Here is a 13,528-nt window from a genome sequence, read left to right on the forward strand (position 1 = left end):
TCAGCAATGGGCAGGCGGGCCCTCGGCGCAACCCAACAACCCGCTGTCGCGGAAGCTGCATAAGATTTTGGAGACGCGGTTGGACAATGACAAGGTAACCGGAGCTGGCTGGACCTAGGACGCGCGTCGCCCGCGAGGCTGAACCGGGACCCTCTGTCCGACACCCAGTCCCCCGCCGGGAGGACACCCCTGACCCTCGCGGGGAGGGTGACGAGGGGTGGGGGCGAGGAGCCCTGGGAAAGGAAAGAGGTTTCCTGGTATCACTCCTATTTGAAAAGGTTCTTGATAACTTCGGATCTGGGAGGAAAAGCGTGGGGTCCCTCGCGAAACCTCGGGGTCGTTGGGGTCTGAATTGGGAGAGGGTAGGAGAAGAAACCGATGACAGAGAGCAACATACAAGAGACACCGTGAGTCGGGGGCACGAGGACCAGGAGAGCAGGGTCAGGTGTAACTGAGCATTTCCATTGACAAGTGAAAACAATTAAAATATGACATTATTTTATTTCTTATTTATGTTATATTTTATGTAAGGCAACGCGAAAGAACCTGCTCGTGGCTAAGATGAAATAATATTTACTGGTCTAAGTACTGCCTGTGATTTGTGGGCTCAAGCTGTATTTCTGTACAAAATAGATTGTCCACATCCTCTCCCAAGTATTTCCTGAAATTTAGATTGGACTTTCTAGCTCCTGTCATAGCTGGTGATCTCTTCTCCATCACCGAGTCTCTAGGTAAATTGGCCTCAGTGATAATATATCACTGAGCTTTATAAATTTGTAGGTTACTGAAAACAAGCTGTCGATAAGAATTTGTGTGTAAAAAATAACAGCATAATATAATGATAAGACTGTCTCTAGGCTACCACTTATTAGATAAAACCACCAAATTGGTGCATTATGATTTAAGTAAATCTGTTAACTTCTCTAAGCTTATGTTTTATTATTTCTAAATTGTGAATACTGCTAGTAACCTCAGGATTGTTGTGAGGGTTCAATGAAAGAATCCAGGTGAAGTGCTCAGACAAGTGCCAGGCACTTACTGTTTGTTATTAAATGTTAATTTTATCATACAATTTATTAAGTGTTTAAAACAGTGTCAAATATTGATATTTATTATCTCATTTAATACAGCTACTCCAATAAATTGACATTATTTCCTTTTACCCATGAGAAAAAGAAGGTATGTAGAGAGTGTAAGTTACATCATATAACTAGTAATTGGTGGAGTTGTAATTTACACTCAAGTCTGTGTGATTTTGTTCATTCAGCATTTACTGACTACTTCTTTGTAGTCAGTAAATGCTGTAGCCAAGCCCTAACACATTCCAAGATGGTAGTCTAAAGAGCCCATGGACAAAGACAACAGTGTGGTGAAGGCCTGGGGAGGGGGTGTGGCAAAGGGGAAAATGGGGGACATCTGTAATAGTGTCAACAATGACAAAAAAGATATTTTTTCTCTCTCTTAAGTATTAAATTGAATTTAAATAGCTTTACTATTTTTGTCAATCTAGCCAGTATTTCAAAATAACATTGTAACTGAAACATGGAAAGGTAAGCCTGTTAGACTATATAGTGTGTTAGTTTGGTTGTAGGAATTCATATATGTAAGATTTAGGTTCCTGTTTTATATCTTGGGCCTGGTCCTCTGTCCTCTCTCCTCTATTCATCTCTCTATAGAAGAACTCTCTTACTTTCATAGTTTTAAATACCAAAAAGCATTATGATTCTCAGATTTATAATCCTATTTCTGACATCTCTACGGAGATCCAGATTTGTACAATCATTTGTCCATATGGCATCTCCAATTGGATACTTGATCGACATAATAAAAACTTAACATCACTAGAACTCTTTTTCTCCAAACTGGTTCTCTCCCCGCTGTTAGTAAAGAACATAATCTTTTACCCATATAATCAAGAAGCATGTAAGTAATGTTTGATACCTGTCATTTTTTTTTTCACATCCCACATCCAATCCATTAACAAGTCTTATAGGCTCTACCTTGAAAAAAATATTTTTTGCAATGTCACCTGCAGTGCTACTATCATGTTGGTGTATGCTACTGTCAAATCTTGCTTGGATTGTTTTAGTTTTTCCCTTCTTGCTGCTTTTCTTGCCCCCTTCTACCACCCATCCTCACAAAGTTGGAACAAACTTTTAAATATGTAAAGCATATTACATTACTCCTTTGCTTAAAACCTCTAGTAGTTTCCCTTAGCTTTAGTCACATTGGCCTTTCTGCTGCTTTAGGATCTTTGTATTCATTTCCTTTGTCTGTAGAAGGCTTTGCCCCCACTGATGCCTCTTTCCTATCACTGAGGCCTAAGTTCAAAAGTCACATCAAAGAGGCCTTCCTATCCAAGTTTCTTTACATTTTGCTTCTATTTACTCAGTTCCTAGCCTGCAGGCTACCGTTGGTATTTATTTCTTTTATATATCCTTCCAGAAAAAGATTTATATAAGCATATAAGAATTTTCACCTTTTTAAAAAATATATATATTTTTTTATTGATTTCAGAGAGGAAGGGAGAGGGAGAGAGAGCTAGAAACATCAATGATGAGAGGGAATCATTGATCGGCTGCCTCCTGCACGCCCCCCACTGGTGATCGAGCCCACAACCCGGGCAAGTGCCCCTGACCAGAATCGAACCCAGGACCCTTCAGACTGCAGGATAGTGCTCTATCCACTGAGCCAAACCAGCTAGGGCAAATTTTCACCTTTTTAAAATGGATGTATCATAATTTCTTTAACCAATCCCCTTTAAATAGACATTAAAGTCATTTCTAATCTTCGCAATTACAAACAGTTCTGAAGTAAATAACCTTGTATACATGCCACAATACACAGTAAGTATATCCTTATTATGTTTCAGAAATAATACTGGTACTGTTCAGTAATGTGAAGGTCATTCAACATTTTGGGGGTTGTTTAACAGAAAAAAATTATTTGAAAATGATTTTATTAATTTTTGGCTCGAGACTAGGAAAACATTTGAAAATTGTTCCCAATAATTTTCTTCTATCATCACTTGTTTAGGAAATGTTGGAAGCTCTCAAGGCACTTTCAACCTTTTTTGTTGAAAATAGTTTGCGGACTCGAAGAAATTTACGTGGAGATATTGAACGCAGAAGTTTAGCCATCAATGAAGAATTTGTGAGCATTTTCAAGGAAGTGAAGGAAGTATGTAAACTCTTTTCATTAAGCATTTATTGAAAATTTACTATATGCCTGACTCTGTACTAAGTATTTTTATTAATTAGGTTGACATATTTGCTATTCATGTATCATGTTTAAATAGCAAATTTAACTACTTACTCTAGAAGCATCTAGGTCTGTGGATTAGAGTGATTTCTGAATTTGTGACTTCCACTAATGCTGGTTCTTAAAAAGTTGTAACATTTTTTCTAGGATATTCTCTGTGGAATTTTAGCTTTTTAAACAATAATAATGATAATAATAAATAACATTTCTCTGAATAGTTTTCTAGTAGAGATAGTCCCTCATTGAATAAACCTCCCTTGGATAACCACTTCCCCGTTGGAGGTAATTAAGGTTGAATTCCTTGAATACATTTTAAATTATGAAAATTTCAGATTAATTAAGGTGAATACTTCAGTGTGTAAATAATGATTCATCATACTTGAGTGAGCAGTCTACTCATCATCAGGTAAAATGAATTTTGTTTTTTATGGTCTATTTTCATTATGTAATATATTGTTAGTTATGTTAATATGACATCATAATATTACATAGTTAATATTTCTGTGTGAGTTGTATGAGAGTGATACATGGTTTCAATGAGTACTTAATAAAAAACATTTTAAACAGTTTAGTAGGTTTTCATTGAGTAAAAACTAATAATCTAGAAGGTTAAATGGAAAGTAAAGTGGTGTTCACCAAAATAGGAAGAACTGGTAGCCATGAGCACATCCAGATTTGGCTCTCTAAACACCCTTTCCCACTGAAAGAAACAATGTTATCAGTACCAGAAAGCAAGAAAGCTGTCTATGATGATTGGGAAAGTATCAGAAAGACTAGAGCTACTTGAAAAGGCTTCTACTGACCAAACGTAGGACTATTTGAGCATCAGTAAGAATAACTCAGTGGACTGAAACACATCAAACATGTTTAGTCTATGAATTCATAATGATATCGAAAACCAAACAAAACCCTCATTAGTTATCTTTGGTGGATATAAGAGAACCAACTTATTATTTTGAAAACTTTTAAATAAAAGGAAAGAATTAAGCATTAATCCTATCTTTTATACCAATTATATACGATTGTTGAGGGCAAGCTTTTCTTTATAGAAATACTAGAGGCCCGGTGCATGACATTTGTGCACTGCTGGGGGGGGGGCGGGGGGGCTCAGCCTAGCCTGTGCCCTGTCGCAGTCCAGGACCTCTCACTGCTTACTGCCTGCCTGCTTGCTGCTCCTTAGCGCTGCCATGGAGGCGGGAGAGGCTCCCACCACCGCTGTGCTCGCCAGCCAGCTGTGAGCCCGGCTTCTGGCTGAGCAGCACTCCCCCTGTGGGAACACACTGACCACCAGGGAGCAGCTCCTGCATTGAGCATCTGCCCCTTGGTGGTCAGTGCGCATCATAGCAACCAGTCATTCCACCATTCAGTCGATTTGCATATTAGGCTTTTATTATATAGGATTCCAGCTAATAAATGAAGAAGAAATGGTGGAATTAGATTAGAAGTTGCAACCACTCTTGAATATGTGGGTCTAGCTCAGGGTTTTTCAACATTATACATTTTACAATGTAGAATGTTTAGTAGCATCTCTAGCCTCTAAACACTAGATGCCAGTAACACCATTTCCCCCCAGTTATTTCAATCAAAAAATGTCTCCAGACAATGCCAAATGCCCTCTTGCAGGGCAAAACTGCCCCAGTTGAGAACCATTGATCAAGCCTTTAGTCATCACTCGCTGCTACCTTCACAGAAAGAGGAAAAACCATATATGTGACTATTAATAAAGGTATACAACACCAGAATTCTTGCCAGAAAATGGAACCAGATATAATCAAGCTTCTAGATCTAACTGCTGCAGTTTATAGGAAATGCAGGCATCAGAGGAGTATATTAACAGCACAAAGACTGTCAGCAAAATCTGGAATGTTGAAAACTGTATGGGCAAATGAACTGGTTTCTTCAACAAATAAATTGTAAAAAAAAAAAAGATAGATAGATAGATAGAGAAAGAGAGAAAAAAAGGAAGGAAGAAAGAAAAAGAGAGAGAGAGGGAGGGAGGGAGGGGGAGGGCCCTGGCTAGATAATCCAGTTGGTTAGAGAGCCTCCCTGATACGCCAAGGTTTCAGGTTTGATCCAGGTCACATATAAGAATCAACCAATGAATGAGTAAATAAGTGGAACAACAAATTGATGTTTCTCTTTCTCTCTCTCTAAGCAATAAAGAAAAAAAAAGAAATATTCAATTAATTACTGTTTGTGAATCTTCTTTAGTTCCTGATGTGAACAAATTGGTAAAAAATTGAGACAATTGGGGAAATTTGAACACTGATTAGATATTTGTTATTAAGAGATTATTATTAAATGATTAGATATGTAAATAGCATTGTGTCTTTTTTTTGAGTCCTCATAGAAATACATATGGATATGTTTATGGATGAAATTATATGATATCTGGAATTCAAAATGATTTTGTTTGTGGGGGAAGGAGAAAGTGGGTGGGGAGAGAGGAAGAAAGTGGGTAGAGATGAAACAAAGGTGGTCACAAGTTGGTAATTGTTGAACCAGATAATATGTACATGGGCATTCATAGTATCTCAACTTTTGGATATTTTTGAAAATTCTACATAACAAAAAAGATTTTAAAGAATTTATCATACTCTAGTTGTATTTCACAACCTATAATTTTATTTAATTAGGGAAAAAAGAAGACAGTTTACTCTAAGTTCAAAGACTACAGTGTAAAAAGCCCTTGAATTACAATTTAGCAAATCTCTAGATTTAAGTCATATATTAAGAGATGTAATTTCTATTATTTTACAAAGCAAACCCATTTAATATGGTAGTCTAAGTAAATATTAGAAGTAGTTATTTTTGACCTAGCTGACTGATAATGTCATAGTACTATTCTTTTTATATTATACAGTAAAATTTAAGGGAATGGTGAGATGAGTTTGTGTATCTGCTATTGCTGATATCAATTGATACCTGCTTCTTTTATTATTTATATCAAAACAGTTTAGAACTTAGTTTAGTAATTTGAATTACATACTGATTATAGACAGATATAAAGAGTAGCATTTGAAAATATCTAAAACATCTGGTGCTATAATTTTTATAATATAAAGTACTTAATAGAGAGAAGGGAAAAAATCTTAATTCTAGAACTGAGGTTTATGCTTATATTCTTATAAGTGACTTCCTAATTCTGGTTCATCCTCATGTTTTATTTATAGCTCTGCTTGGCTGCTTTATTTTTATTTTTATTGATTTTAGAGAGAGAGAGGAAGGGAAAGAGAGAGAGAGAGAGAGAGAGAGAGAGAGAAACATCAATTTTTATTGTTCTACTTATTTATGCATTCATTCTTTTGAAAATTAATTAATTAATTAATTAATTATTTTTATTGAATTTATTGGGGTGACATTGGTCAACATAAATATATGGGTTTTAGGTGTGGGTTTCTATGTTACAAGATGTGTACATTGCACTGTGCCCACCATGTAAAGTCAAATCTCCCGTCACCTTATATTAGGACCGCCTTCTTCTTCCACCCCCTTCCCTCTGGTATCCACCACACTGTTCTTTGTGTTCACGAGTTTCAGTTTTATATCCCACATATAAGTGAAATCATATGGTTCTTGTCTTTTTCTGACTGACTTGTTTCACTTAGAATAATGTTCTCAAGGTCAATCCATGTTGTTGCAAGTGGCAGTATTTTATCCTTCCTATGGCTGAGTAGTATTTCATTGTGTATATGTAGCACATCTCCTTTATCCAGTTCTCTATCGCAGGGCACTTTGGTTGTTTCCATGTCTTGGCCACCATGAATAATGCCGCAGTGAACATAAGGTTGCATATATCTTTGTGAATACATGATTTCGAGATTTTTGGGTATATATCCAGAAGAGGGATTGCTGGGTCATACAGTAGCTCTATTCTCAATATTTTAAGGAATCACCAGACTTCCTAGTGGTTGTACCAGTCTACATTCCCACCAGCAATGAATGAGGGTTTCCTTTTTTCCACATCATAGGTTGATTCTTGTATGTGCCCTGACCAGGGATGGAACCTGCAACCTTGTCATTTCAGGACAATGCTCTAACCAGCTGAGCTACTTGGCTAGGGCTTGGCTGCTTGATGCCCCCAATTGGCCCACCCCATTCATAAAACTGTCCAGTTTCTACTGGAACGTCTGTCTAGGCATTGTGTTGAAAGGGGCGACAGTAAGACCCAGTCTACCACTGAAACTTTCATTCTTCGCATATCTTTCTGTTATGAGACACTGAATTGAAGTAGGAAAAAGAAGGTAACAGTGAATTATGAAGCTAAATGTGATTTTGTGACATATTTTCATAGTAAGAGATTGGTTCAGTTAAGCATTTGCCGTTGTTTATTTCACTAGTTTATTTTACACCTTTTCTAACGCTAGATGTTATTCTTTTTAATCATTTCCAGTCTTAAATATGGGATATTTAGTTATGTTTTGGGAAAAAAAAAATTCATGGGTTGAAAATCAGGATTTGGCTAAGAGAAGAAAAATATTTTTAACAGTATATTTAATGGTGTTACTTTTCTCCTTTTAGGAACTTGAAAGCATAAATGAAGATGTTCAAGCAATGAGTAGCTGTTGTCAAGATATGACAAGTCGCTTACAGGTACTGTATAATGGCTAGATTTTAACATAGTTCCTGGTGCAAAGTACCTGTTAGATAGGTCTACAAAATGTATGGATATCTATTACATCATGCCCTATAGGAAGTTTGTAATATTGTTCAGTTAACTCCAGAAGCCTTTATATTTTGATCTGGCTGGTACAGAGCTAACTGTAGAATTTTGATAAACCTTTCAATCCCACATATATGCTGTAAGTCCAGCAGAAATAATTTCTTAATAGAAAGCCTTAGGAGTAAATTCAAATTTAAGCTTAATTATGATTCATGCTCAGCCTAAAAAAAAAAATCTCAGGAAAATATGTATAATTTTACTCATAGTCTGTTTATTAAAACTGTTCTGAACCTCTGTTTTGGCTGTGGAGTTAGCATTTAATCTAATTACCCTCAGTCATGTGATTCTGGAATAGGTTCTTCCTAAGTTAAGATTCAGTCATCATTATTTCTACTACCTTCACATTTTTATTACAAACTTTTATCTATAAGCTTCTCTTGGACCTATTGTCAGCTACAATTATTATAGGAAGAATCATGAATCTATGCATATTCCATAGAATACTTGTAGGTACTTGTGTGATCTGTCTGCAGAACTAGTCAATTTTCTGTTTCTAAAATTTTAGCTTTCCTAGTGTTTCTAATTTTTTTATTCTTAACTAACATATCAAATATTATTGCTATATTTATTTTCTAATTTTTAGATCTTTGTTAATTATACAATACCTAAATAATCATATAAACTTCTATATATTCTTTTCACTTTTTTGTACTTACTTTTGTTGCGTAGTAATTGATTTTGTTTGACTTTTCTTTCCAGCACTTGCAAGATTTCCTCATAGCTTTTTATATTGAACTAGAGGCCCAGTGCACAAAATTTGGGCACTTGGTGGGGCAGGGCGGGGCTCAGCCCAGCCTGTGCCCTCTCACAGTGCAGTCCGGGAGCCCTGGGGAGATGTCCAGCTGATGGCTTAGGCCCGTTACCTAAGCCAGCAGTCGGACATCCTTAGCGCTTCTATGGAGGCGGGAGAGGCTCCCGCCACCGCCGCTGAGCTCACCAGCTGTGACCCTGGCTTCTGGCGCACTGACCACCAGGGGGCAGCTCCTGCATTGAGCCTCTACCCTCAATGGTCAGTGTGCATCATAGCATCTGGTTCGATCGATTTGCATATTAGACTTTTATTATCTACTTATATAAAAACCCTGGGTGGTGGTCATCACGACCACAACCACCGCGACCAAGTGGAAGGAAGTCAGTCCTGCAGGGGATGTCTTGGCAACGGCTGCTGCCTCCCCCGAGCTGTTTCCCGGAGCTGTTTCCTGTAAGGGTGGGGTTTGAGGCAAGAACCCGCCCTGGGAGCGTGAAGGCATATCTTTCTAAAGTGTGCCGCACCAGCATGGCCAGGGGTGAACCTGAGTGGGGGCGGCTGAAAGGCTTAGAAAAGACAGACAAGAGAATGAAAGCCGGGTCTCGGTGGGACGCTGCTTCTCTGAGAGACAGCGACCACGCCCACAGCCATGCCTTTATTTTATAGCAGATGCTAACCAAAGCCCATGTAAGGAGCTGAGTTTTTAAAGAGTGAAGAAAAGTTCTCTGGGGGGGAAATAAATGGAAATTGTATTTCATATAGCGTGTTGGGTGTGGTTTTTGCCTGATAGAATGGGGATTGTGTATGTCTTGGATTATAATTGCTTTGACCAAGTATTCAAGTGTGGAATGCCTCGTAGTCTTTCATGAGGGAGGTTATTCCTGTACCTTAACTCGGGGTTCTTTTGTATTTGGATCCTCAGCCTCCCCAGTTTGCATAGCTTTTGTGGGGAAAGGGGATTAAAGTTTTTGTAAGTATTCCATTAATTTAACCTGGCTAGTCAGTGCTTTTTAAATGGGAAGGAGCCAGGAGGGTAAGGAAGTGTTGAGTGATGAGCAAATCAGGAAGAGACTTAGAAGTGTGCCTACCCCTGGTGGGAGAGAGAGAGACTATCTGTCCCCTTTACACCAGGTGCAAACATTGGATGGAAGAAAATCAGGTCCAAGGTTAAAGTGCTTACCCTGGGAGTCCCATAGCCCAGCTTGCTCAGTAAAGCCAGGTTCAAGCAGGGAAATCCGGGCCATGGTTGCTCCAAGATTTCTTTTGAATTAATTGTGTGCACAGCTTATCTTTTCCTCAGGGTAGGTCTTAACTGGCTCTCCCAGGAGTTTAAGGATTGATCGATGCAATCTAAATGCAAAGTAAGATCCTGGCTCTAGAAGTCATACATTCAGGAGCCTAACACTGCTTAGAATTAGTTTAGCGATTTTTTTTAAGCTAATTGATTTTTGGAGTACCAGAAATAACTTTCTCAAAAGGGCTTTCCTCCCAGCTGGTGTGGCTCAGTGGTTGAGTGTCCACCTATGAACCGGGAGATCAACAATTCCCAGTCAGAGCACATGCCTGGATTTCAGGCTCAATCCCCAGTGTGGGGCATGCAGGAGGCAGCTGATCAATGATATCATTAATGTTTCTCCCTCTCTGAAATCAGTAATACATATTTTCTTAACCAACACAGCTTTTACATTTTAAAAAAGTTTACCAAAATGACATTTAAATATATTTTTATTGATTTGAGAAAGAGAAACATCAATGATGAGGGAATCATTGGTTGCCTTCTGCATGTGATGGCAACCCAGGCACATGCCCTTGACTGGCATCAAATCTGGGACCCTTCAGTCCTCAGGCTGAGGCTCTATCCACCACACCAAACTGGCTAGGGCACCAAAATGATTTTTAATAAAAATTTTATTACTGAATATCTATGCTTAAGCACCTATATAAACCAAAATGGTTTATTTTTCATAAAAAATATTTTTTTCATTGTTGACAGTATTACAGATAACCCTTTTCCCCCCCATTATCATTTATCCCACTCTATGCCTTCTTCCACCTACCCCTCCCCACTAAACCAAAATGATTTTTTTAAATATATTTTGATTTTTTACAGAGAGGGATAGAGAGTTAGAAACATCGATGAGAGAATAACATCGATCAGCTGCCTCCTGCACACTCCCCACTGGGGATGTGCCCGCAACCAAGGTACATGCCCTTGACCGGAATCGAACCCGGGACCCTTGAGTCCGAAGGCCGATGCTCTATTCATTGAGCCAAACCGGTTAGGGCAATTAATTCCCTTATAGTGTGCATGAATTTCGTGCACCGGGCTACTAGTATAGGATATTTAAAAATATTTTATACTACTTATTGTTTACATTCATTATTTTTTAATTTAATTTATTGGGGTTACTGTTGGTTAATAACATTTTATAGGCTTCGGGTGTACAATTGTATAATACATCATCTGTATGGCATTGTGTGTTCACCATCCTAAGTGCAATGTTAGGTGGAAAAGGACAAGAACCATATGATTTCACTCATGTATGATACATTCATTTTTTATTCTCAGATTAGAAGGTGTTATTTTGCAAATCTTAATTATTGGCACTAATTTATTTAGATATAGTGTTAATAGTACCCACTTATACTATCAACTCTAGAATAATGTTTTCAATTCATTTATTTATAAAAAGAAGTATTTCTTGGTATATCCCCTCTCTTTTACATTATAGGGTGTTATAATGACTTATAGAGTATTATAATTTAATTAATTAATTTTTCTAAATGCTTTGGATTTAGGACATTTTAGAAATTAATATTATGAGATACATTCAGAAATTTAATCAGAAATCTTTTGGTATGCTATGGTTTATCCCTTTGGCTGTGGTTGTACTTTAATAAATTACATTTGTAGTTGTTTTTATAATTTAATGAGAAATAATCATCTTTAACAGTGAAGATAAATTGACTAAAATTATTTTAGGGTAATCTTTACTAGTATTATTAAACATTAATTTGGAATTATTACCACAATTTATAAATGAAGAGTCGGGAAATAATGCAAAAATTCTAATTGCATAACATTTTACTCAAGTATCATATTTCAGTGATTAGTTGATGGTGGTGTCTGTAAGATATACCCTCTATTTAATAATTAACGAGGCTACAAAGAAGCTAATAAGCATTTTATGATATTGATTTAGCGAAGCACTGTTTTTCACACATATTAAAATATGTTAATAAGTTTTAGAATTGAAATATAATATTTTAAAAAATTGTACAAAGCAAGGTAAAGGGTGGAAGTGGATCTTTAAAGCAAAATGACATTAGGAAAGATAAACATTTGAAGAAGTTATTGGATTTGAAGAGTAATAATTTTAGAAGAGTATCATGGAAGCTATCATGTTTGGCACCACTCATTAAAAGTTCATGATCTGCTGAATTATCTAGGTTTAAATCTATTTTCTTAAAAATATCTACTATTTCTTGGGCACTTAATCTGGTTGCAAGGAAAACAGACCCAATATAGCTTCCTTAGAGATGGGGGTGGGGCTCTGTTAATGACTGAGGGGAGGTAGATAAATCCGTAAGAGAAAATGTCATTGACAATCTGGACTTGGCCTTTAAGAACCCAGAACTAGGTGGTGGTTGGGGGGTGTTTTTAAATCTAATGCAGCTCTAGAAACATTAGCAGCAGAAGTTTTCTTTTGGACTGACCCAGCATGAAAATGACCCCCAACCACCTTTGTGTGTTTTTTCTGGTATTCTCTCTTTAACAGACTGCCCTCCACTCTGTGTGTTTTTGTCTAAAGTTTTACATATGTCTCCTTTTTCCCCAGTTGACACCTCCTCCCCACCCCCAAGCCATTCCCACCTCGGGAAAGCCCCCACTGGCCCAGTGCCTGTGTCCATTGGTTATGCTAGTATGCATGCATACAAGTCCTTAGGGTTGCTCTCTAATCACCTCCTCCCCTGCCATTTGTCTCTGGATTGATTCTTGTTCATCAAATTATGTTGATCATTATATCCCACATATGAGTGAGATCATGTGGTATTTATCTTTCTCCGACTGGCTTATTTTGCGTAGCATAATGCTCTCCAGTTCCATCTATGCTGTTGCACATGGTAAAAGTTCCTTCTTTTTTATAGTGGCATAGTATTCCATTGTGTAGATGTACCACAGTTTTTAAATCTACTCATCTGCTGATGGGCATTTAGGTTGTTTCCAAATCTTAGCTATTGTAAATTGTGCTGCTATGAAAATAGGGGTGCATATATCCTTTCTGAGTGGTGTTTCTGGTTTTTTTGGATAGAGTCCTAGTACTTGATAATTTTTATAATTTCCAGTTACTAGTGAATTTATGTATGTACTAGAGGCCCGGTGCACAAAAATTTGTGCACTCGGGGGGGGTCCCTCAGCCCGGCCTATGTCCTCTTGCAGTCTAGGACCCCTCGGAGGATGTCCACCTGCTGGTTTAGGCCCGCTCCCTGGGGGATTGGGCCTAAGCTGGCAGTCATACATCCCTCTGGCAGCCCAGGAGCCCTCGGGGGATGTCCACTTGCCAGCGGGGAGCAGGTCTAAGCTGCAGTTGGACATCCTTAGCGCTGCTGAGGAGTCAGTCGGGAGAGGCTCCCACCACCACTGCTGTACTGGCAGCCGTCAGCCTGGCTTGTGGCTGAGCAGAGCTCCCCCTGTGGGAGCACACTGACCACCAGGGGGCAGCTCCTGCATTGAGCATCTGCCCCCTGGTGGTCAGTGTGTGTCATAGTGACCAGTCATTCCCAGTCGTTCTGCT

At 38.1% G+C, this 13,528-nt stretch overlaps 1 protein-coding gene across 1 annotated transcript in view; it reads left to right on the forward strand.

Annotated features, from left to right (window-relative positions):
- Window positions 1–13,528, forward strand: part of COG6 (component of oligomeric golgi complex 6) — a 127,054-nt gene that overhangs the window by 30,180 nt on the left and 83,346 nt on the right. Inside the window, exons 3-5 of the mRNA XM_014536851.1 lie at window positions 5–94; window positions 3,037–3,180; window positions 7,783–7,854. Of these exons, the coding sequence (XP_014392337.1) occupies window positions 5–94; window positions 3,037–3,180; window positions 7,783–7,854 (306 nt within the window). The remainder of the gene's footprint in view (window positions 1–4; window positions 95–3,036; window positions 3,181–7,782; window positions 7,855–13,528) is intronic.

This window comes from Myotis brandtii, unplaced genomic scaffold (genome assembly GCF_000412655.1).
Source record: "Myotis brandtii unplaced genomic scaffold, ASM41265v1 scaffold167, whole genome shotgun sequence".
NCBI lineage: Eukaryota > Metazoa > Chordata > Mammalia > Chiroptera > Vespertilionidae > Myotis > Myotis brandtii.